The 24100-nt window shown below is 38.1% G+C and overlaps 1 protein-coding gene across 1 annotated transcript in view; it reads right to left on the reverse strand.

The window, feature by feature from the left end:
• Positions 1-24100, reverse strand: part of RP2 (RP2 activator of ARL3 GTPase) — a 44348-nt gene that overhangs the window by 15220 nt on the left and 5028 nt on the right. Inside the window, exons 2-3 of the mRNA XM_060087244.1 lie at positions 15367-16032; positions 10849-10963 (exon numbers count right to left, since the gene is read on the reverse strand). Of these exons, the coding sequence (XP_059943227.1) occupies positions 10849-10963; positions 15367-16032 (781 nt within the window). The remainder of the gene's footprint in view (positions 1-10848; positions 10964-15366; positions 16033-24100) is intronic.

The following is a 24100-nucleotide window of genomic DNA, read 5'->3' on the forward strand; positions in this document are numbered from 1 at the left end:
TCAAGGTTATGAAAAACAAGGAAAGACTAAGGAACTGTCACAGATTAGAAGAGATTAAGGAGATATGATGACTAAATGCAATGTGGGATCGTGGATTGAATTCTGGAACAGAAAAAGGACATAAGTGAAAAATACCTGGTGAAATTTGAAGAGAGTTTATAGTTTGAGTAAATAGTATTTTACCCATGTAAATTTCTTAGTTTCAACAAATGTATCATGCTTATGTTAACATAAGTGGAAGGTGAGTTTCAAAACTCTCTGTACTACCTTTGCAATTTTTCTGAAAATCTAAAATTATTCCAATGTAAAGAGTTTATTTTAAAACAAAAATGTCTAGTAGATTCTCATCTCACTCAAACTAGAAGCCACAGTCTCTACAGTGGCCTACAAGGCCCTATATAATGATTCCTCCTTTACTACTCCTCAGATCTCATCTATGTTTGTAGAATAAATGAATATGACCCTCTAAAACAAAGGAACCCAAATCTGACTAATCATCAGAACCATCTGGAGAACTTCTTTTTTTTTTTTTTTTTGCGGTATGGGGCCTCTCACTGTTGTGGCCTCTCCCATTATGGAGCACAGGCTCCGGACACGCAGGCTCAGCGGCCATGGCTCATGGGCCTAGCCGCTCCGTGGCATGTGGGATCTTCCCGGACCGGGGCATGAACCCGTGTTGCCTGCAACAGCAGGTGGACTCTCAACCACTGTGCCACCAGGGAAGCCCTGGGGAACTTTTTAAAATGCAGATTCCAAGGGAATCTCTCAGAGATATTTGAATCAGTCTTTCTGGGGTGGGAGGTAGAAATTTAAATCTTTAACAGCACCCCAGACGGTTCTGAGAATCAGTCAGATTTGGAAGATTCTCAAGATGAAAAACACAAGGAATTCTCTCATTAGGTTGTCAAATAGCTTCATTAATTGAAAGGAAATAATTATGACTACTTTAACTGAAGAGGAAAACTTAGAGACTCTAAAGTATAAACTATTTGAAATAAAAGTGAATTTTCAAATGAATAAGTCCATCCCCCTGCTAAGAGCAGTGGTTTGCAACTGGGAGCAATTTTGTCTCCCACAGAGCATTTGGCAATGTCTAGAAACATTTTTGGTTGCCATAACTGGGGCAGTGTGCTATTGGTACCTAGTCAGTAGAGGCCAGAGATGCTGCTAAACATCCTATAATGTACAAGACAGCCCACCACAGCAAAGAATTATCTAAAATGTCAACAGTGCTGAGGCTGAGAAATTCTCCTCAGAATGACTGATGGCCACTTTTACATAAGGACCCAATCCATCCAACACCTGCTGGAATATCTCCACAGACAGCCTGCTCATTATTCTACATCCATCAATGCACTACTGGGCAGCTTAAAATTTTTCCCCAACTTTTCTTTTGAAAAATTGCAAACATTGTAGAAAAGTTGAAAGAATAACAAACATCCATCTGCTCTTCACTTACACCCATCAAATGTTAACATTTGGCCACGTTTGCTTTGCCACACACTATACACATACACACACATGCACACACAGACATGCACAAACACACACAATTTTTTGTTTTGCTGAGCCATTTGAAAATAGCAGACATCATAACACTTCAGCATGCATCTCCTATGTAACCACAGTACCACTATCATACTTAAGGATACAACAATAATTCCAAAATATCATCCTCAAACTTCCCCAGTTGTCCCCAAAATGACTTTTACAGCTTTATAGTTCACCCCACCCTAATCCAAAATCCAATTAAGTTTCATTCCTTGCATTTAATTGTTAGGTTTCTTTTAATCCAGAAAAGTCCCCCATTGTTTTTGTTTTCCAGGACATTGTCTGAAGAGTCCTAGCCAGTTATCTTGTAAAATGTCTTCTATTTTTGATTTGTTTCAGTTTCCTCATGGTGTCATTTAACATGTCTTCAGATTTCCTTTCTTTCCTATAAACCAGAAATTAAGTCTTGGCTCGATTAGATTCAGGTAAAATATTTTTGGCAAGAATACTTCATAGATGATGATGTGTATTTCTCATTGCATCACATTAGGAGAAATACAATGTCAGGCTGCCCTGCCATCAGTGATGTTAAGTTTGATCACTGGGTTAGTGTGATGATCATCAAATCTCTGCTCTAAAGGTACACTTCCCATTTGAATTAGAATGTATAAGTATCCTATGTTTTATCAACTTTTACCCCAATAGTTTTAGCATCCACTGATAACCTTTGTCTGAATTAATTATTACATCAGGGGTTAGAAAATGGTGATTTCTGAAGTCTATCATTCCTTCTACGTTTATTAGCTCAGAGTATTCTATAAAGAGCAGAAGAGCTTTCCTTATTCCCTCTCCCCCCGCCCCCCTTTTTTGGGTGCTTAATACACATTTATTAACTGAATACATTAAGTACTGTTGATTTTTCAAATTAGATAAAAAGCATGGGCTGATGAGTTTTATGGAGATATTTCTGAGATTATAAAAACAAATTTTAAACAAGATCTGTGACTACTTAGATGAGAAACTGATTATTACTGTGAGCCAATTTGGGGTCTTGGAGAAAGGGTCATTTCAAGCTAATGGAAGAGTGCCTCTTTTAATAGAGGATAGGAAGCTTCTAGATCATGGGAATGTCTAGCAGTCATTCATGATATCCGTGTAGACCATATAGTTAGGTAGATTCCAAGCTGGCTGGGCACGCTGGTCCATAGTTCAGTGCCAATTTCATCTCCCCTCTTTTTTATTATCACTATGGATGCATGGATTTCTATTGTTGTTTAATCAATTCCCTTCATTATTGTTTTTGATGCTCAAATTGTCCCAAATTTGGCCAGTGGAAACTTCTTGAGACTCCTTCAAGCTGGCTCCTGTGACCCTTTGACATGACTTCATTAGTCTTTGACCACTTCCTATGGACATCTCTGGTTTTAAAAGCTGTTTAGATATGTAAACGAGACTTCCGGGTAAGATGGCGGAAGAGTAAGACGCGGAGATCACCGTCCTCCCCACGGATACACCAGAAATACAGCTACACGTGGAACAACTCCTACAGAACACCTACTGAACGCTGGCAGAAGACCCCAGACCTCCCAAAAGGCAAGAAACTCCCCACATACCTGGGTAGGGCAAAGCGAAGAGATTCCCGCACAGAGGATCGGTGCCGAGCGGCACTCACCAGCCCGAGAGGCTTGTCTGCCCGCCCCGGCGGCACTGGAAGCTGAGGCTCGGGCTTCGGTCAGAGCGCAGGGAGAGGACTGGGGCTGGCGGCGAGAACTCAGCCGGAAGGGGGCTAATGAGCCACAGCTAGCCGGCAGGGAGTCCGGGAAAACTCTGGAGCTGCCGAAGAGGCAAGAGACTTTTTCTTCCCTCTTGGTTTCCTGGTGCGTGAGGAGAGGGGATTAAGAGCGCTGCTTAAAGGGGCTCCACAGACGGGCGCGAGTCACGACTGAAAGCGCGGAGCCCAGTGACGGGCGTGGGACGCAGGGGCTGCTGCTGCCGCCGCCAAGAAGCCTGTGAGTGAGCACAGGTCACTGTCCACACCGCCCTTCCAGGAGCCTGTGCAGCCCGCCACTGCCGGGGTCCCGGGATCCAGGGGCGGCTTCCCTGGGAGAACGCACGGCGTGCCTCGAGCTGGTGCAACGTCACGCCGACCTCTGCCGCTGCAGGCTCGCCCCGCACTCCGTGCCCCTCCCTCCCGCCCGGCCTGAGTGAGCCAGAGTCCCTGAAGAGGCTGCTCCTTTAACCCTGTCCTGTCTGAGTGAAGAACAGACGCCTTCCGGCAACCTACACGCAGAGGCGGGACCAAATCCAAAGCTGAGACCCAGGAGCTGTGAGAACAAAGAAGAGAAAGGGAAACCTCTCCCAGCAGCCTCAGAAGTAGCGGATTAAAGCTCCACAATCAACTTGATGTACCCTGCATCTGTGGAATACATGAATGGACAACAAATCATCCCAAATTGAGGAGCCAGGAGTCAGTGCTGTGCCTCTGAGGTGGGAGAGCCAACTTCAGGACACTGGTCCACAAGAGACCTCCCAGCTCCACATAATATCAAACGGCGAAAATCTTCCAGAGATCTCCATCACAACACCAGCACTCAGCTTCACTCAACGACCAGCAAGCTACAGTGCTGGACACCCTATGCCAAACAACTAGCAAGACAGGAACACAACGCCACCCATTAGCAGAGAGGTGGCCTAAAATCATAAAAAGTCCGCAGACACCCCAAAACACACCACCAGACGTGGACCTGCCCACCAGAAAAACAAGATCCAGCCTCACCCACCAGAACACAGGCACTAGTCCCCTCCATCAGGAAGCCTACACAACCCACTAAACCAACCTTAGCCACTGGGGACAGACACCAAAAACAACGGGAACTACGAACCTGCAGCCTGCAAAAAGGAGACCCCAAACACAGTAACATAAGCAAAATGAGAAGACAGAAAAACACACAGCAGGAGAAGGAGCAAGATAAAAACCCACCAGACCTAACAAATGAAGAGGTAATAGGCAGTCTACCTGAAAAAGAATTCAGAATAATGATGGTAAAGATGATCCAAGATTCTATTTCCCAGATCCAAAATCTTGGAAATAGAATAGACAAAATGCAAGAAACAGTTAACAAGGACCTAGAAGAACTAAAGATGAATCAAGCATCGATTAAAAACACAATACATGAAATAAAAAATACTCTAGATGGGATCAATAGCAGAATAACTGAGGCAGAAGAACGGATAAGTGAGGTGGAAGATAAAATAGTGGAAATAACTGCTGCACAGCAAAATAAAGAAAAAAGAATGAAAAGAACAGAGGACAGTCTCAGAGACCTCTGGGACAACATTAAACGCACCAACGTTCGAATTATAGGGGTTCCAGAAGAAGAAGAGAAAAAGAAAGGGACTGAGAAAATATTTGAAGAGATTATAGTTGAAAACTTCCCTAATATGGGAAAGGAAATAGTTAATCAAGTTCAGGAGGCACAGAGAGTCCCATACAGAATAAATCCAAGGAGAAATACGCCAAGACACATATTAATCAAACTGTCAAAAATTAAACACAAAGAAATCATATTAAAAGCAGCAAGGCAAAAACAACAAATAACACACAAGGGAATCCCCATCAGGATAACAGCTGATCTCTCAGCAGAAACTCTACAAGCCAGAAGGGAGTGGCAGGACATAATTAAAGTGATGAAGGAGAAAAACCTGCAACCAAGATTACTCTACCCAGCAAGGATCTCATTCAGATTTGATGGAGAAATTAAAATGTTTACAGACAAGCAAAAGCTGAGAGAGTTCAGCACCACCAAACCAGCTTTACAACAAATGCTAAAGGAACTTCTCTAGGCAAGAAACACAACAGAAGGAAAAGACCTACAATAACGAACCCAAAACAATTAAGAAAATGGGAATAGGAACATACATATCGATAATTACCTTAAATGTACATGGACTAAATGCTCCCACCAAAAGACACAGATTGGCTGAATGGATACAAAAACAAGACCCATATATATGCTGTCTACAAGAGACCCACTTCAGGCCTAGAGACACATACAGACTGAAAGTAAGGGGATGGAAAAAGATATTCCATGCAAATGGAAACCAAAAGAAAGCTGGAGTAGCAATTCTCATATCAGACAAAATAGACTTTAAAATAAAGACTACTAGAAGAGACAAAGAAGGACACTACGTAATGATCAAGGGATCGATCCAAGAAGAAGATATAACAATTGTAAATATTTATGCACCCAACATAGGAGCACCTCAATACATAAGGCAAATACTAACAGCCATAAAAGGAGAAATCGACAGTAACACAATCATAGTAGGGGACTTTAACACCCCACTTTCACCAATGGACAGATCATCCAAAATGAAAATAAATAAGGAAACACAAGCTTTAAATGATACATTAAACAAGATGGACTTAATTGATATTTATAGGACATTCCATCCAGAAACAACAGAATACACATTTTTCTCAAGTGCTCATGGAACATTCTCCAGGATAGATCATATCTGGGGTCACAAATCAACTCTTGGTAAATTTAGAGAAAATTGAAATTGTATGAAGTATCTTTTCCGACAACAATGCTATGAGACTAGATATCAATTACAGGAAAAGATCTGTAAAAAATACAAACACATGGAGGCTAAACAATACACTACTTAATAACGAAGTGATCACTGAAGAAGTCAAAGAGGAAATTTAAAAATACCTAGAAACAAATGACAATGGAGACACGACGACCCAAAACCTATGGGATGCAGCAAAAGCAGTTCTAAGAGGGAAGTTTATAGCAATACAATCCCACCTTAAGAAACAGGAAACATCTCGAATAAACAACCTAACCTTGCACCTAAAGCAATTAGAGAAAGAAGAACAAAAACATCCCAAAGTTAGCAGAAGGAAAGAAATCATAAAAATCAGATCAGAAATAAATGAAAAAGAAATGAAGGAAACGATAGCAAAGATCAATAAAACTAAAAGCTGGTTCTTTGAGAAGATAAACAAAATTGATAAACCATTAGCCAGACTCATCAAGAAAAAAAGGGAGAAGACTCAAATCAATAGAATTAGAAATGAAAAAGGAGAAGTAACAACTGACACTGCAGAAATACAAAAGATCATGAGAGATTACTACAAGCAACTCTATGCCAATAAAATGGACAACCTGGAAGAAATGGACAAATTCTTAGAAAGGCACAACCTGCCAAGACTGACTCAGGAAGAAATAGAAAATATGAACAGACCAATCACAAGCACTGAAATTGAAACTGTGATAAAAAATCTTCCAACAAACAAAAGCCCAGGACCAGATGGCTTCACAGGTGAATTCTGTCAAGCATTTAGAGAAGAGCTAACACCTATCCTTCTCAAACTCTTCCAAAATATAGCAGAGGGAGGAACACTCCCAAACTCATTCTACAAGGCCACCATCACCTTGATACCAAAACCACACAAGGATGTCACAAAGAAAGAAAACTACAGGCCAATATCACTGATGAACATAGATGCAAAAATCCTCAACAAAATACTAGCAAACAGAATCCAACAGCACATTAAAAGGATCATACACCATGATCAAGTGGGGTTTATTCCAGGAATGCAAGGATTCTTCAATATACGCAAATCAATCAACGTGATACACCATATTAACAAGTTGAAGGAGAAAAACCATATGATCATCTCAATAGATGCAGAGAAAGCTTTCGACAAAATTCAACACCCATTTATGATAAAAACCCTGCAGAAAGTAGGCATAGAGGGAACTTTCCTCAACATAATAAAGGCCATATGTGACAAACCCACAGCCAGCATCATCCTCAATGGTGAAAAACTGAAACCATTTCCACTAAGATCAGGAACAAGACAGGGCTGCCCACTCTCACCACTCTTATTCAACCTAGTTTTGGAAGTTTTAGCCACAGCAATCCGAGAATAAAAGGAAATAAAAGGAATCCAAATTGGAAAAGAAGAAGTAAAGCTGTCAATGTTTGCAGATGACATGATACTATACATAGAGAATCCTAAAGATGCTACCAGAAAACTAATAGAGCTAATCAATGAATTTGGTAAAGTTGCAGGATACAAATTAATGCACAGAAATCTCTGGCATTCCTATATACTAATGATGAAAAAATCTGAAAATGAAATCAAGAAAACACTCCCATTTACCACTGCAACAAAAAGAATAAAATATCTAGGAATAAACCTACCTAAGGAGACAAAAGACCTGTATGCAGAAAATTATAAGACACTGATGAAAGAAATTAAAGATGATACAAATAGATGGAGAGATGTACCATGTTCTTGGATTGGAAGAATCAACATTGTGAAAATGACTCTACTACCCAAAGCAATCTACAGATTCAATGCAATCCCTATCAAACTACCACTGGCATTTTTCACAGAACTAGAGCAAAAAATTTCACAATTTGTATGGAAACACAAAAGACCCCGAATAGCCAAAGCAATCTTGAGAACGAAAAATGGAGCTGGAGGAATCAGGCTCCCTGACTTCAGACTATACTACAAAGCTACAGTAATCAAGACAGTATGGTACTGGCACAAAAACAGAAAGATAGATCAATGGAACAGGATAGAAAGCCCAGAGTTAAACCCACGGACATTTGGTCACCTTATCTTTGATAAAGGAGGCAGGAATGTACAGTGGAGAAAGGAGAGTCTCTTCAATAAGTGGTGCTGGGAAAACTGGATAGGGACATGTAAAAGTATGAGATTAGATCACTCCCTAACACCATACACAAAAATACGCTCAAAATGGATTAAAGACCTAAACGTAAGGCCAGACACTATCAAACTCTTAGAGGAAAACATAGGCAGAATACTCTATGACATAAATCACAGCAAGATCCTTTTTGACCCACCTCCTAGAGAAATGGAAATAAAGACAAAAATAAACACATGGGACCTAATGAAACTTCAAAGCTTTTGCACAGCAAAGGAAACCATAAACAAGACCAAAAGACAACCCTCAGAATGGGAGAAAATATTTGTAAATGAAGCAACTGACAAAGGATTAATCTCCAAAATTTATAAGCAGCTCATGCAGCTCAATAACAAAAAAACAAACCACCCAATCCAAAAATGGGCAGAAGACCTAAACAGACATTCCTCCACAGAAGATACACAGACTGCCAACAAACACATGAAAGGATGCTCAACATCTTTGCTCATTAGAGAAATGCAAATCAAAACTACAATGAGATATCATCTCACACCAGTGAGAATGGCCATCATCAAAAAATCTAGAAACAATAAATGCTGGAGAGGGTGTGGAAAAAAGGGAACACTCTTGCACTGCTGGTGGGAATGTGAATTGGTACAGCCACTATGGAGAACGGTATGGAGGTTCCTTAAAAAACTACAAATAGAGCTACCATATGACCCAGCCATCCCACTACTGGGCATATACCCTGAGAAAACCATAATTCAAAAAGAGACATGTACCAAAATGTTCATAGCAGCCCTATTTACAATAGCCCGGAGATGGAAACAACCTAAGTGTCCATCATCAGATGAATGGGTAAAGAAGATGTGGCACATATATACAATGGAATATTACTCAGCCATAAAATGAAATGAAATTGAGCTATTTGTAATGAGGTGGATGGACCTAGAGTCTGTCATACAGAGTGAAGTAAGTCAGAAAGAGAAAGACAAATACTGTATGCTGACACATATATATGGAACTTAAGAAAAAAAAATGTCATGAAGAACCTAGGGGTAAGACAGGAATAAAGACACAGACCTACTAGAGAATGGACTTGAGGATATGGGGAGGGGGAAGGGTAAGCTGTGACAAAGTGAAAGAGCGGCATGGACATATATACACTACCAAACGTAAGGTAGATAGCTAGTGGGAAGCAGCCGCATAGCACAGGGAGATCAGCTCGGTGCTTTGTGACCGCCTGGAGGGGTGGGATAGGGAGGGTGGGAGGGAGACGCAAAAGGGAGGGGATATGGGAACATATGTATATGTATAACTGATTAAATTTGTTATAAAGCAAAAAATAAAAAAATTTAAAAAAGTTGAAGTAAAAAAAAAAAAACAAAAACAAAAACAAAAAAAGCTGTTTATATGATATTTATTTGCTGAAATTCCTATAACATCTGTCCATTGGTTTTGGTTCTACTTTTTTCAGGAACAGAACATTTTATTTCTTCCATGTGGAATGTTATGTGACTTAAACACATATTATGGTTGGGTTGGAGCAATTCTTTGAAACCGCTTCACTAACATTACACAAGTATATAAATCATTAATTTGGGCCTACTCATATGCTCACTTCATCCCTAATCCTCACACTTTAGGATGTCTATTACACACACTTATTACTTAATTCAGTTTCTGAAAGCTGCTGACAGTTTAAAGATTTGTTTCCAATGTTCCACCAAATTTTCCCATATCAAAATGGCTGCATCAAAGGAGCCGGGTCATAATTTCCTATATATGATCTGGGATAGATTCATGCACTGGTTGGAGCCAGTCCTTGGTACTACTAGATTAACCACTAAGGTATATGAAATACTGCATTACTACTTAAGGGCCAAATCGCACCCAGCATTAGTTATTAAAGTTATCCTAACAATCCTCCAATATTTTCATACAGGTTTTTGCATTTTATTACAACTTATTTATACATAAAGAGCATGTAAATGCAGATGTGCCTTCTTTCTACGGTATATCCAATCAGCATTACCTATTACCATATATATTTGCTCAGGCCGGTCAAGAAAAGCCTGATGAGCCTAGAGCAAAAAATGTCCCTGCCCTAATAGATGAATGGTACTCTGTCTTCTAGAATACGTAGAGGCAAATAGCAACACTTCAGGAGGGCACAGGGACTCTAGTTCCTCTGTTTGTAGACATATTTCCGGTATCTGACAACTTAATCAGATCATGTTAAATACACAGAATAGTATACTGTTTTATTTATATTTCTTATTCCTTTTCCAGTATGGTCAAAGCACACTGAAGGCAGAAAGAATCCTTATCAAGTGCTTTGTAACTCTGGGCAGGGAGAAGGAAATGGTCACTCACTATAGTACAATAATAATAATAAAATAATAAAATACATAATAATAAAATGTGACTTTCAAGAACGAAGGTGATAGAACAGGGAAAAAAAAACCTAATGCCTAATTTCTAGGTAATTACATATGGCTTTTCGAAGGATGTGAAATTTTGACATTTCTGAATAGTAATAGTAAAAACATAAAACAAATGACAAAGAGAAGACAATGTAAGAGAAATACTAAAGGCAAGAGTAAATCAAATCAGCAGGTCAAGGGAAAAACCACAATAAGTATACCAATCATCCAGAAGGTACCTTTGTTCAGAAGAGGAAGGAAGTCAGGTGCTTTTTCCCGAAAAACCCTTTGAGCATCTTCAGCTTTCAATGACACCTCCTTTGTCTGAACCAGGAAAAAGCCTTTACCAACCAGCTGTGGGAAACAAAATTTCATTTACATTTTAAAATGACCTGAGACTAAAACAATATTTTCCTATTCTACAATTTTTCTGTATAAAATGCAACACAGTGCTCTGATTTTTGTTTTAGTTATAACTGTAATTAATTCAGGGTGTTTGCTATAAACAAGTTTTCACATACACAAGATTCTTTCTTCCAGATGGGTGGTTCTGATTAAGAATTAGTACTGCCACTCCAATAAAGACGTTAAAAAAAAAAGAATTAGTACTGCCTACTGTTACAATTAAGGGTCAAATAAATGTAAATTAGCCCTCAAAATTTTAAACTTTATTAAAAAAATTTTGTTGACTGAAACTAACAGAAGCTTTAGTTTGGTGATACTGTTCAGTGAGAGGAGAATGGTTAAGTAAAGTATGGTACATTCACAAGACAAAATACCATAGTTTGTTAAATATAACAAATAACGAAAGGGGGAAAGCTTATATAATACTGTTAATTTTAAAAAGCATGATTCAAATTTATATAGTATAGCACAATAATGCTAGAATACATTTATGGAGTACTTACTATGTGCCAGGCAGTTTTATGTGTTCTACATGTAAAACACGTTTAACCCTCTCACGAGGCAGGTATTATTATTACACTCATTTTACAGATAAGAAACTAAAGCACAGAGTGGTTAAGAAATCTGCCCATGGTCACACAACTATTAAGGGACAGAGCTGACTTGAACCCAATTAAACTGATTACAGACTAAATAAATTAAAAATTATTCCTACAAAGACAATTTAAGGTACAGCACATTATGGATGATTTTTAAACTTATTTCTACTCTTCTTTATTTCTATAGTTCTCTACAATGAGTATACATTAATTTTTAAAATAATTATGAAAGTAGTTTTTAAAAATGCAAAGCGATTCAACCAATTAAAGCCTATTGAGTTTTTAATTATAAAAGTAACAAATAGGCTCAATATAGAACATTTATTTTTTTAAAACATTAAAAAAATAAAAAACAGAAACAAAGAAATATCAACCAAAGTGCTACCACTCAAAGATGCCACTGCTATACAGGTGTACTTCCTTTTTTTTGGCCATGCTGCATGGCTTGTGGGATCTTAGTCTTAGTTCCCCTAACCAGGGATGGAACTCATGCCCCCTGCAGTGGAAGCACGGAGTCCTAACCACTGGACCACCAGGGAAGTCCCGGTATACTTCCTTTTACCCTTCCAGTTTTCATTTTCCCCCATTACAGAAATAATACATGTTTTATGTAAAATCCATAGAGCTACGAACAAGTAAAGAAAACCCTGCTCTTAATCCACTTCCTAAAAAGAACCACAACTCTCAACATTTTAGTATATATAACTCTCCAGACTTATCTACTTTAAAAAAAATCAGATACGTAATATTCTACAAATTTTCACTTACTCGGTTGTGAACATTTTCCAACTATTCTACTATAAAATCAGTTTTAATGGTTGATAGTATTTCATTCTATGGCTACGTTATTCCATACTATTTCATCAAATTGGATTCAAACTCAAATCCTTTTCCAGAGCCCTCAATGCTGCCTCAGAAAAAGAGAAACATCCATAAAAAAGTAGCAGAAAATTACATAAACATCACTGCCAGATAATGACTGCAAAGTTACTTAAATTATGAGAAACAATCCCACATCTGTTTCTAATTCTCTAGACTGCTCAATACCTCTCATTTTATAGTCAGACACATAAACTGACAAAAGTAAGATGATTAATTCAAAACACTGTTACCTAAAAACAATGAACTATGAAACTAGTATATTTATTTTGATATTTCACTGCAGACATGTGAAGAGACTCTTTTTCATGAAAATTCTTCTACTTTTAAAGACTTGAAAATAGAGGTAACTACCCAACTTAAATTATACAATACTTCCAAACAATTCCAACTACTTTTACTTTAATTTATCCTGTGCTTATCTGTGATATAGTTAAGAGGCAGCAAGAAATCTGATTTTTAGGTAAGAAAACCGAGGCCTAGTAACTTCTCTTGACTCCTATGGAATGTACTTTCTGGTTTACCCAGTTTTTCTGGACTTCCTACTCTCTGAAGTTTTACACTTCCTACCTTAAAAAATCATTATGATATGTTTAATTTATGAAAACACTATGAAACAAAATTCTGTGCTAGTCCTAGGGTTTAACAAAACCAGAGTTAGCAATCATAGTTCCAGTCTAAGCTGTTCTAAGACATTTGTGTTATGATACGAGAAAAGACTCAAGTTTCATTTTTTTCCGTCTCAGCATTAACTAGCTTCTACACATATTTTTCAGGGAACTCGAGCTTCATTTTTTAAAAAATATGTAATCGCTCTCTTGATATGTAAGTTACCGGTCTTTCAGCACGTTTTGATACCCTCTTCACGTGTACTCAGCATTTCCTTCTTTTTGTTCTCTTAATTCTGTGATTTCAGAATTAGTCAGGATAACTCTAGCCAAAAAGTCCCAGGGTTTTTCCTTCTAGGCTGGAGGGTAGTATCTGCCTTGCCTCCACACATTTTCGGTCATATTCCAGCTCCACCAGGCATTTATCAACTTTCCTTTACCACTGAGGCAGCATAATAGCATCATGCTTAAGGGTTAAGACTATGGCCTACAAAGCCAAACTGCCTGGATTTAAATCATGGCTCTGCTACTTACCAGCAAGTGACCTTTTGCAAGTTACTTACCTTCTCTGTGGCTCATTTTTCTTATCTGTATAAAGAGGAACAATGGCACCTATTTCATAGGTTATTCCTGAATTAAGTGAGTTAATTCACTTAAATACTGTACAATAGTCACCTGACGTATAATGAACACTATATTAACTGTTAGCTATTATTATTATTGTCATCATTTTTGTTACTGTTATTGCTGGATTTTTATTTAAATTATTTTGTAATCCAGAAGGACATCTAAAGAACATCACTCTTCCTGGTCATATTGCAAAAAGTGCACACAACGGTGCCATTCTGTACAACAGATATCAAAAGTTAAAAGGTTAAGAACATCTGATGACTCATGAAGAAAGACAGTGTTTGTTTTGATGGCTTTTTTCTTTAAACGTACTGTACATTCTTTATGTCCTCTCCTCATTATCTACCAAAATGGAGTTTAACCTGAATAATTACCTCTGCTTTTTAAAAAAATCACCATACAGTATAATGAAAATGTTTACCTCTCAGATGTTGGATTAACACGTGATTAGATAGCTCAAAGGCCAGAGCACTTTTTCTATATCTCACCAGATCCATAGCACATTTTTATCAGATTGGCATAATTAAGAAAGAAAATATCAAAGTCTTAAGATTATACTTGGCTTCTGTTGTTTTGAAAACTGGACCTCAGATATACTTCGTGGATTTCAGACATGGGTTTTCTACATTGTAGAATGTATAAGCTACAGAGAGGTGGTCATTTTTTTAGTTTTTTTTTTCTAAAACCATTCCTTTTGACAGAAGTATTACAACTTAAAAAAATCCATTCAAAAAGAGTTTTCCATTCACCTCTCCATTTCTGGAAGTTTGATTTTTAAATTGAAACAGACTCTTTCTGAAGAAAGCCTGATAAATGACTCATCAATACATCCTACTGCTGCCTCCCCACTGGAGGAACTGCTGCTTCTGGAGCCCCTAACCTCCACATGCCCATTTATTTTTCAAGTGAAAGCTGCTACCCAAAGAACCCTTCTCTACTCCTGAAAGCACTAAAAGCTCCTGCTCGTGAGTCCACAAGCTCTGCTGTCCCAGCTGCCACCTCATTGTTTCACACCAACTTCCTCTTCATGGCAATAGGGCAAAGGAAAGTAATGCGGAGGTTGCTCTCAGTCAAAGCGGGCTCCAAAAGTTGTATGCCTAAATGCCTCTCCCACACCTTAAACAGTTCAAAACTCCAAATAAATTTCCCCACTAAATAATTATAAAAGGTCATGCTTTACTTTGCAGTACTACTTTTGTGAGCTCCCGTGGAAATCAGTTATGATAAAGAATGGAAGTTCTTTGAGGGCAGAGAATTTTGTCTATTTATCTCCAGTCCCAGCATATATTTCATCAGCTCTAAACTGCCATCAATTGTAAGATGCATTTCAGAGGAGCAAGACTGTGGAAAACAAAGGTGCATCCTATAATCAATGAAAGACGGTGACAGAGTAACCTGCACACAATGAGTGCTTAACAGATGCTTCCTGAATTGAATTGTTTTTAAAAAGTTTCTTTGGGAAAGTATTTGAGGCCTAAGCAACTAGCTTACAGATAAATCTGTAGGGGGCAGAGGACTATAATTTAAGGATTGCCTGTATTTCTAATAGCCAATTTGAAAAGAATGGACGCTCTCCAGAAAGTGGTGTGTTTCTATGTAGGTGTATGTCTGTTTCTCTTCTCTCTCTTCTCCTTACCTCATCAATTAGTTTCCTGGCATTTGCGATAGTATAATCACCAGCAAATAATACCACTAAGCATGACTCATCACTGTTCTTCTGTCTCTGACCCCGGGACACTGGAACGATACTTCTACTGGCTTCTGTGGAAAGGCGGACAGCTTTGAGCTCTTCAGTAGCAGGTAGAGGAACATGGTCCTGAATGACAGCATCTTCTGGAAGAAGGCTCCAATTGAGTTCTCCTGACACAGGTGTAAAGTCATGAATGTTACTCCAGGTATTATTGAAGATACTGAGCCCTGCATCTTTGAACTGGAAAGCTAATTCAGGGTAGTACCATTGAAAACAGCCAAACTTGATATTCGTGGAAGACTCAATAATGGGCTGAGTGGCACAGCACAAAAAGACTTCCAGCTTTCTACAATCCCGCACACGAAACTGTTGGCAGGCTAATGCGCACTTGCAATCTCTGCAATTCCGGAAAAACACACTGCCTTTCACCGGTCCCAGAAAAATGACACAGTTAGTACAGTCATCAATAGTAACTGTAGCAGAGTGATCAAAAATATAGATGTTACAGTTCTCACAGTCTTGAATGAGAAACTGTTGTCCTGCCACTTTCCCAGGTAAGCGACCTACTGTTTCATCCTTCAGTCCACTGAACATGTAGTCTTTCGGATCAACCTGCAGGAACAAAACACAGATCTTGAGTATTATTGACATTATTCAGCAAACATTAATTGTCTATTGGGAGTCAGGAACGATTTTTATTGCTAAAATAATATGTTCCAACTCTTACTGACTTTGCGACATAATAAGAAAATGAGCAGGACAAAAAAACCACTTTTTTTTAATAAATACATAAAAGGCATGGGGGGAAGAAAGGGAGAGGAAAGTGTTATAGATAAAGAAAGACTCAGGACGTACCAACCAAATGATGTGTGGACATTGTTGGATCCTGTTTTAACATATCAACTGTAAAAGTACTTTCTGGAAACAATTGGGGAAATTCTCATACATACAGCATACTGGATGATATTAAGGAATATTTCAGCTTTGAGCCTTTTCTTTTTCTGACGCTTCACTTTTAAAAAACTTCTGCATCCTTAAAACTTCTGAACTTGGAAATACACCCAGATTGGAATATGTTTCTCTATCTTTCCATAAATTGATGCCTGGGTCTTAGTTTCTAAACCCTGACTGATTTCTGCAATATGCTACAGAAAATGGAAGCACCTGAAGGCCCAAGAATCACTATATGTCAGAATTTGCATCTACAAATTTGATTGAAACATTTACTGAGCTACTCCTACAATGTAAAATTTTCAAATTTCACCATTTCCATCTTTAGGCATTTTAAACTAAAGCTCACAGAATCTTTTAAACAGTGTGCCTGGAATCTGTTACATTATTTTTTAAATTTTAGCTGACCTCTCAAAATATAGTCATTAAGAGACCATTTTGATTTTTCTAAATTACTTTTAAATCTACTTGTACTGTCCTAACCTCTTTGTGAATATTAAATTTCATACAAAAGTATTCATGTACCAGAAACAGGCTCCCATAGGTAAGGTACACAAAAACTTGATTATTTACAAAGGATAATTTAATCATCTTAATCGTTAGCAAACTAGCTTAAAGTGACTTATTCAGTATTACACAATAAATGTTGTACTCATCAGTTTTACACAATGTACTAGAAGTAGTATTGGTCTGTAGCATGAGGCAATAAAAGACACAGTACAGTCATCAATAGTAACTGTAGCAGAGTGATCAAAAATATAGATGTTACAGTTTTCTAGTCTCAATTTTGTCACCTATGAGCAACATGAATGAAAAAGGCACTTTAAATTTCTAGATTTTCATTCAACCATTCAGCCATTTGAACACCCAATAGGAGCCAGACATTGTTTTAAGCACCAAAATGAATATGACCAACTCTTTCCATAAAAGAAGTGAACACTAACCTAAACAAATGATTTTAAAACAACCTGGCTGTGTAATGAGAGATGCTCAGAATATTCTGGAAATACAGAGGAGGGACACCAGGTGCAGGGGAGGTAGGGGTGTAAGACTTCCTGTGCAAAGTGAGAATGAATAAGCTGAAGTTCACCAGGTAAAAGGGGTAGGAGTAAAGGATCCTCCCTTCCCATATCAGGCAAAAGTGAAAGAATGAAACAAAATAAAACTCTTCAGGGAGTGTGAGGAAAAGTGAACATGGTTTGGTGTTACCAGTGATCTTGATCTAGTCAGGAACATGCAAGAGTGGTTTAAGTTGGTTCTGCTTTAGGCCTTAAGGAGGATAAAAAACGTTCTCTGGTCTTCTTCAGCTTGTCTTCTCAGCACCAGTCTTCCTCCCACAGTGGGAGTGAGATGATCTAGAGTGCCACCAATAGGTTTTTTTGAAAAGGAGTCCAGGAGTTGGCCTGTCTCTACCAAAGCCTCAAACTCAATGAGCAAGGGGAATCTTCAAGCTTCAGTTTATGGTTTCTCTCACTGTACCAGAAATTCCTTAAAACTTTTATGTAAAATTTTGTGTGTATTTTCCTGGAGAATTGATTTGGGCTTCAAGATTCTGGCCAAATTATCTTTGCCTAAGACACAGACAGCAAGTTCAAAAGTTTGCAAGCATATTTATCTCAGAATTAAATAGGAAACAAACCACTGTTTGGATAAAGATAAAAAATAAAAGTTAATACTTCTTACTTAAAGGAATTCAGCTAATTTTTTTGGCATGGGAAATGATATATATTATAAATGTACAGTATTAAACAGAAATTTCAACTATATTAATTATATATTATAATTAGTACTATATTAGTAGCTGTAGTTGAGACTTATTGCAAATGCAGAAGGAAAATCTATTCTTAACTTTAAAATTACTGAGCTGCTGTCTTAGTCTGCTTGGGCTGTGTTATGGACTGAATGTTTGTGTCCTCTCAAAATTCATATTTTGAAGCTCTAACCCCCCAATGTGATGGCATTTGGAGGTGGGGACTTTTGGAGGTAATTAGGTTTAGATGAGGTCGTGAGGGAGGGGCCCTCACAATGGGATTAGTGTCCTTATAAGAAGAGATCTCTCTCTCTCTCCATGCAGGCAGGCACTGAGGAAAGGCCACGTGAGCACATGGCAAGAAGGCGGCTGACTACAAGCAGGAAGCAGGCTTTCACCAGTAAGAACTGCAGAACTCTTGGCACACTGCAAGTCAGTCCAAATCCCTGCACTAACAGACTTGACCAAACTCTAGCATGGCTCCTACTAGCACAAGGCTTTGCCCCTAGAATGACCCCAGGTCCCCATTAAAATGCCTGCCTGAGGAAGCTCAACTCCGCAGGAAATTTTACTATTTGTTCTAGCCAACATCTAATGATAGGCCACTGACCTCCCTTTCTTAAAGCATTTACTAAAAAGGGCTTACAACTGTGACTGTATCTCTTACTAATAAGAAGTGTCCTTCTCAAGGACCTGAGATCCATTCCTATGAAATGTAATTATTAGGAAGGATAGGGCCTCTGTTTACCAGTCTCTGTGGGAGGATAAGATACTAACTTCTAAAACTGCCAGCTAACACGACTGGCCTAATCTTATTTACACGGACCAACTTTGTAATTTTTCACTTCTCTGACTCTACTGAGTCCCTGCTCTCCCCGCTCCCTCATTCTTCCTTAAATGGCTTAAGTCACCTCTGCACAAATCAGAATGGAGCTCAGCTCCTTCCCCCATCAGTAGTTACTGAACAAAATCTGTTTTCACTGCTTTAACTAATGTCCAGCTGTATTTATCTCTGACACTAGACACTGGATCTGTTGGTACCTTGATCTTGGACTTCCCAGCCTCCAGAACTGTGAGAAATAAATTTCTGTTGTTTAAGCCACCCAGTCTATGGTATCTTGTTACAATGGCCTGAGCAGACCAAGACTGGCTGCCATAACAAAATAATACAGACTGGGTAGCTTAAACAACAGAAATTTATTTCTCACAGTTCTAGAGGCTGGGAAGTACAAAATCAAGGTGCCATTGTGGTTGGCTTCTGGTGAGACCTCTCTTCTTGTCCTGCAGATGGTTGCCTTCTTGAATTATCCTCACATGGTCTTTCCTGGGTGGGTGCATGGCAAGCTTTCTGATACCTCTTCATATAAGGACACTAATCCTATCAGATCAAGGCCCCATCGTCATGACCTCATTTAATCTTAATTACTTCCTTACAGGCCCCATCTCCAAATAGAACTACACTGGGAGTTAGGGTTTCAACATATGAATTTGGAGGCGGCTGCGGGGTGGGACAGTGGTGGGGAACCACAAACATTCAGTCCATAACTGCTGCCAATGCTGAGGAATTAAATGTGATTTACGACTCTACATATTTTATCTAGACACCTTAGTTCTCGTAGTTCACTGGGTGAAATTAATCCTATAGCTAAAGAGTTCTATGGTATAAAATTATTTGGACTATCATTATGACCTACAAAGGAGAAACTTAGGATTTACGTTGCTGAACTTACTTTCTCAACAATTCCTGAAAGCTCTTCAAAACAAAAAGTGATAATAAAAAACTTGAAGCTTAGTACTATAATAATTTTGCAAAAGTTACTAGTTCTCAAAGTGCCCAAAATCACAAACACGAAAGGTGAAATTTTTAAACTACTTTTTCACAAGAATCACTTATGAAGTGAGCTTAGTTTAGGTCATATTTCTAACTACAATCCTTGAAAGGTAGTGGATATACTCTCAAAAATCAAAGAAACATTTCAGGAGTTGGAATTCACCTGTTATAGCTAATAAACTAAGGTAAGTATTATTTTCCTAACAGAAGACAAAAGTGAACATCTTATTCTTTCACTGAGCAGTTATGCAAATTTTTCATTAAAATTCACCTCTACAGTTAAACTTCCATAGTGATAATCTAAGATGAAATAATGGCATTTGTTAGTTTTAATGGAAATCTGGTTTGGGTAGAAGTTCAAAATAAGACTCAGGAGTATAAGGAGCACTATGTAGGCACCAAGCACCATTCTAAGTGCTTTATAATCATTCACTCAATCCTCATAAAAACCCCTATGAGGGTTGTATACTATAATTATCTCTATTTTACAGATGAGAAAATTGAGGCACCCAGAGGCTAAATAACTTACCCAAGGTCACACAGTAAATGCTTGAGCTGAGTCTCAGACCTAGGCAGTCTGGCTCCTAAGTATATTCTCTTGGCTGCTTCTTCGTATTCAACCATATTCAAACAGAAACCAATGTTTACTAGGTGAATAAATCAATGGAACAGAATTCAAGAACAGACTTATGTATATATTGACAAAGATGCAAAGGCAATTCAATAGAGAAAGGATAATCTTTTCAACAAATGGTGCTAGAACAATTAGACATCTATATGTAAAAAAATAAAATAATCTCCCATACCTTGTATCATATTTAACAATTAACTCAAAATGGATCATAGAACCTAAATATAAAACCCAAAACTCTTAAAACTTCTACAAGAAAACAGAGGAGAAAACGTTTGTAATCTTGGTTAGGCAAAGATTTCCTAGATGTGAAACCAAAAACATGATCCATAAAAGAAAAAACTGAAAATTGGACTTTTATCTAAATTTTGAAAACTTTTGTTCTTCAAAAGACACTATTAAGGGGCTTCCCTGGCGGTCCAGTGGTTAAGACTCCGAATTTCCACTGCAGGGGGTATGGGTTCGATCCCTGGTTGGGGAACTAAGATCCCGCATGCTGCATAGCAAAAAAACAATAAATAAAATGTGAATCTTAAAAAAAAAAGACACTATTAAGAGAAGACAAGTCATTATTTGGGAAAAAAATATGTGCAAGACACACATGACAAGGGACTTGTACCCAGGATATATAAAAAACTCTCAAAACTCAATAATAAGAAAACAAATAACCCAGTAAAAAAAAATGGGCAAAAGGTTTTAATAAACATTTCACCAAAGAAAATATACAGATACCTCAACATAATAAAGGCCATATATGACAAACCCACAGCCAGCATCGTCCTCAATGGTGAAAAACTGAAACCATTTCCACTAAGATCAGGAACAAGACAAGGTTGCCCACTCTCACCACTCTTATTCAACATAGTTTTGGAAGTTTTAGCCACAGCAATCAGAGAAGAAAAGGAAATAAAAGGAATCCAAATGGGAAAAGAAGAAGTAAAGCTGTCACTGTTTGCAGATGACATGATACTATACATAGAGAATCCTAAAGATGCTACCAGAAAACTACTAGAGCTAATCAATGAATTTGGTAAAGTTGCAGGATACAAAATTAATGCACAGAAATCTCTGGCATTCCTATATACTAATGATGAAAAATCTGAAAGTGAAATCAAGGAAACACTCCCATTTACCATTGCAACAAAAAGAATAAAATATCTAGGAATAAACCTACCTAAGGAGACAAAAGACCTGCATGCAGAAAATTATAAGACACTGATGAAAGAAATTAAAGATGATACAAATAGATGGAGAGATGTACCATGTTCTTGGATTGGAAGAATCAACATTGTGAAAATGACTCTACTACCCAAAGCAATCTACAGATTCAATGCAATCCCTATCAAACTACCAATGGCATTTTTCACAGAACTAGAACAAAAAATTTCACAATTTGTATGGAAACACAAAAGACCCCGAATAGCCAAAGCAATCTTGAGAACCAAAAACGGAGCTGGAGGAATCAGGCTCCCTGACTTCAGACTATACTACAAAGCTACAGTAATCAAGACAGTATGGTACTGGCACAAAAACAGAAAGATAGATCAATGGAACAGGATAGAAAGCCCAGAGATAAACCCACGGACATATGGTCACCTTATCTTTGATAAAGGAGGCAGGAATGTACAGTGGAGAAAGGACAGTCTCTTCAATAAGTGGTGCTGGGAAAACTGGACAGGGACATGTAAAAGTATGAGATTAGATCACTCCCTAACACCATACACAAAAATTAGCTCAAAATGGATTAAAGACCTAAATGTAAGGCCAGACACTATCAAACTCCTAGAGGAAAACATAGGCAGAACACTCTATGACATAAATCACAGCAAGATCCTTTTTGACCCACCTCCTAGAGAAATGGAAATAAAGACAAAAATAAACACATGGGACCTAATGAAACTTCAAAGCTTTTGCACAGCAAAGGAAACCATAAACAAGACCAAAAGACAACCCTCAGAATGGGAGAAAATATTTGTAAATGAAGCAACTGACAAAGGATTAATCTCCAAAATTTATAAGCAGCTCATGCAGCTCAATAACAAAAAAACAAACCACCCAATCCAAAAATGGGCAGAAGACCTAAATAGACATTTCTCCACAGAAGATATACAGACAGCCAACAAACACATGAAAGGATGCTCAACATCTTTACTCATTAGAGAAATGCAAATCAAAACTACAATGAGATATCATCTCACACCAGTCAGAATGGCCATCATCAAAAAATCTAGAAACAATAAATGCTGGAGAGGGTGTGGAAAAAAGGGAACACTCTTGCACTGCTGGTGGGAATGTGAATTGGTACAGCCACTATGGAGAACGGTATGGAGGTTCCTTAAAAAACTACAAATAGAACTACCATATGACCCAGCAATCCCACTACTGGGCATATACCCTGAGAAAACCATAATTCAAAAAGAGACATGTACCAAAATGTTCATAGCAGCCCTATTTACAATAGCCCGGAGCTGGAAACAACCTAAGTGTCCATCATCGGATGAATGGATAAAGAAGATGTGGCACATATATACAATGGAATATTACTCAGCCATAAAAAGAAATGAAATTGAGCTATTTGTAATGAGGTGGATGGACCTAGAGTCTGTCATACAGAGTGAAGTAAGTCAGAAAGAGAAAGACAAATACTGTATGCTGACACATATATATGGAATTTAAGAAAAAAATGTCATCAAGAACATAGGGGTAAGACAGGAATAAAGACACAGACCTACTAGAGCATGGACTTGAGGATATGGGGCGGGGGAAGGGTAAGCTGTGACAAAGTGAAAGAGCGGCATGGACATATATACACTACCAAATGTAAGGTAGATAGCTAGTGGGAAGCAGCCGCATAGCACAGGGAGATCAGCTCGTTTCTTTGTGACCGCCTGGAGGGGTGGGATAGGGAGGGTGGGAGGGAGACGCAAAAGGGAGGGGATATGGGAACGTATGTATATGTATAACTGATTAAATTTGTAAAATAAAAAAAAAAAAAAAAAAGAAAATATACAGATAGCAAATAAGTACATGGAAAAATGCTCCACAAATAATTAGTCATTAGGGAAATGCAAATTAAGCCACAATGAAATACCACTACACTGCTATTAGAATGGCTAAATTTTTTTTAAAAACTGACCATACCAAGTGCTGGTGAGGATGCAGAGAAACTGGATTTCTCATACATTACTGGCGGGAATGCAAAATAGCACAGCTGCTTTGGAAAAGGGTTTGGCAGTTTCTTATAAAGTTTAATATACAATTTCCATATGACTCAGAAATCCTACTCCTAGGTATTCACTCAAGTGAAATGAAAGCTTATGTTTATTCAAAAACCTGTATGCAAATGTTTATGGTAGTTTTATTCATAATTACCAGAATTTGTAAACAACCTAAATGTCCTTCAACTGGTGAATGGATAAACAAATGTGGTAAATCCATAAAATGGACTACTACTCAGCAATAAAAAGGAACTCCTGATACATGCAACAACATGATGAATCTTAAATGTGTCATGCTA

The sequence above is a fragment of the Mesoplodon densirostris genome, chromosome X (genome assembly GCF_025265405.1).
Source record: "Mesoplodon densirostris isolate mMesDen1 chromosome X, mMesDen1 primary haplotype, whole genome shotgun sequence".
Taxonomy (NCBI): Eukaryota; Metazoa; Chordata; class Mammalia; order Artiodactyla; family Ziphiidae; genus Mesoplodon; species Mesoplodon densirostris.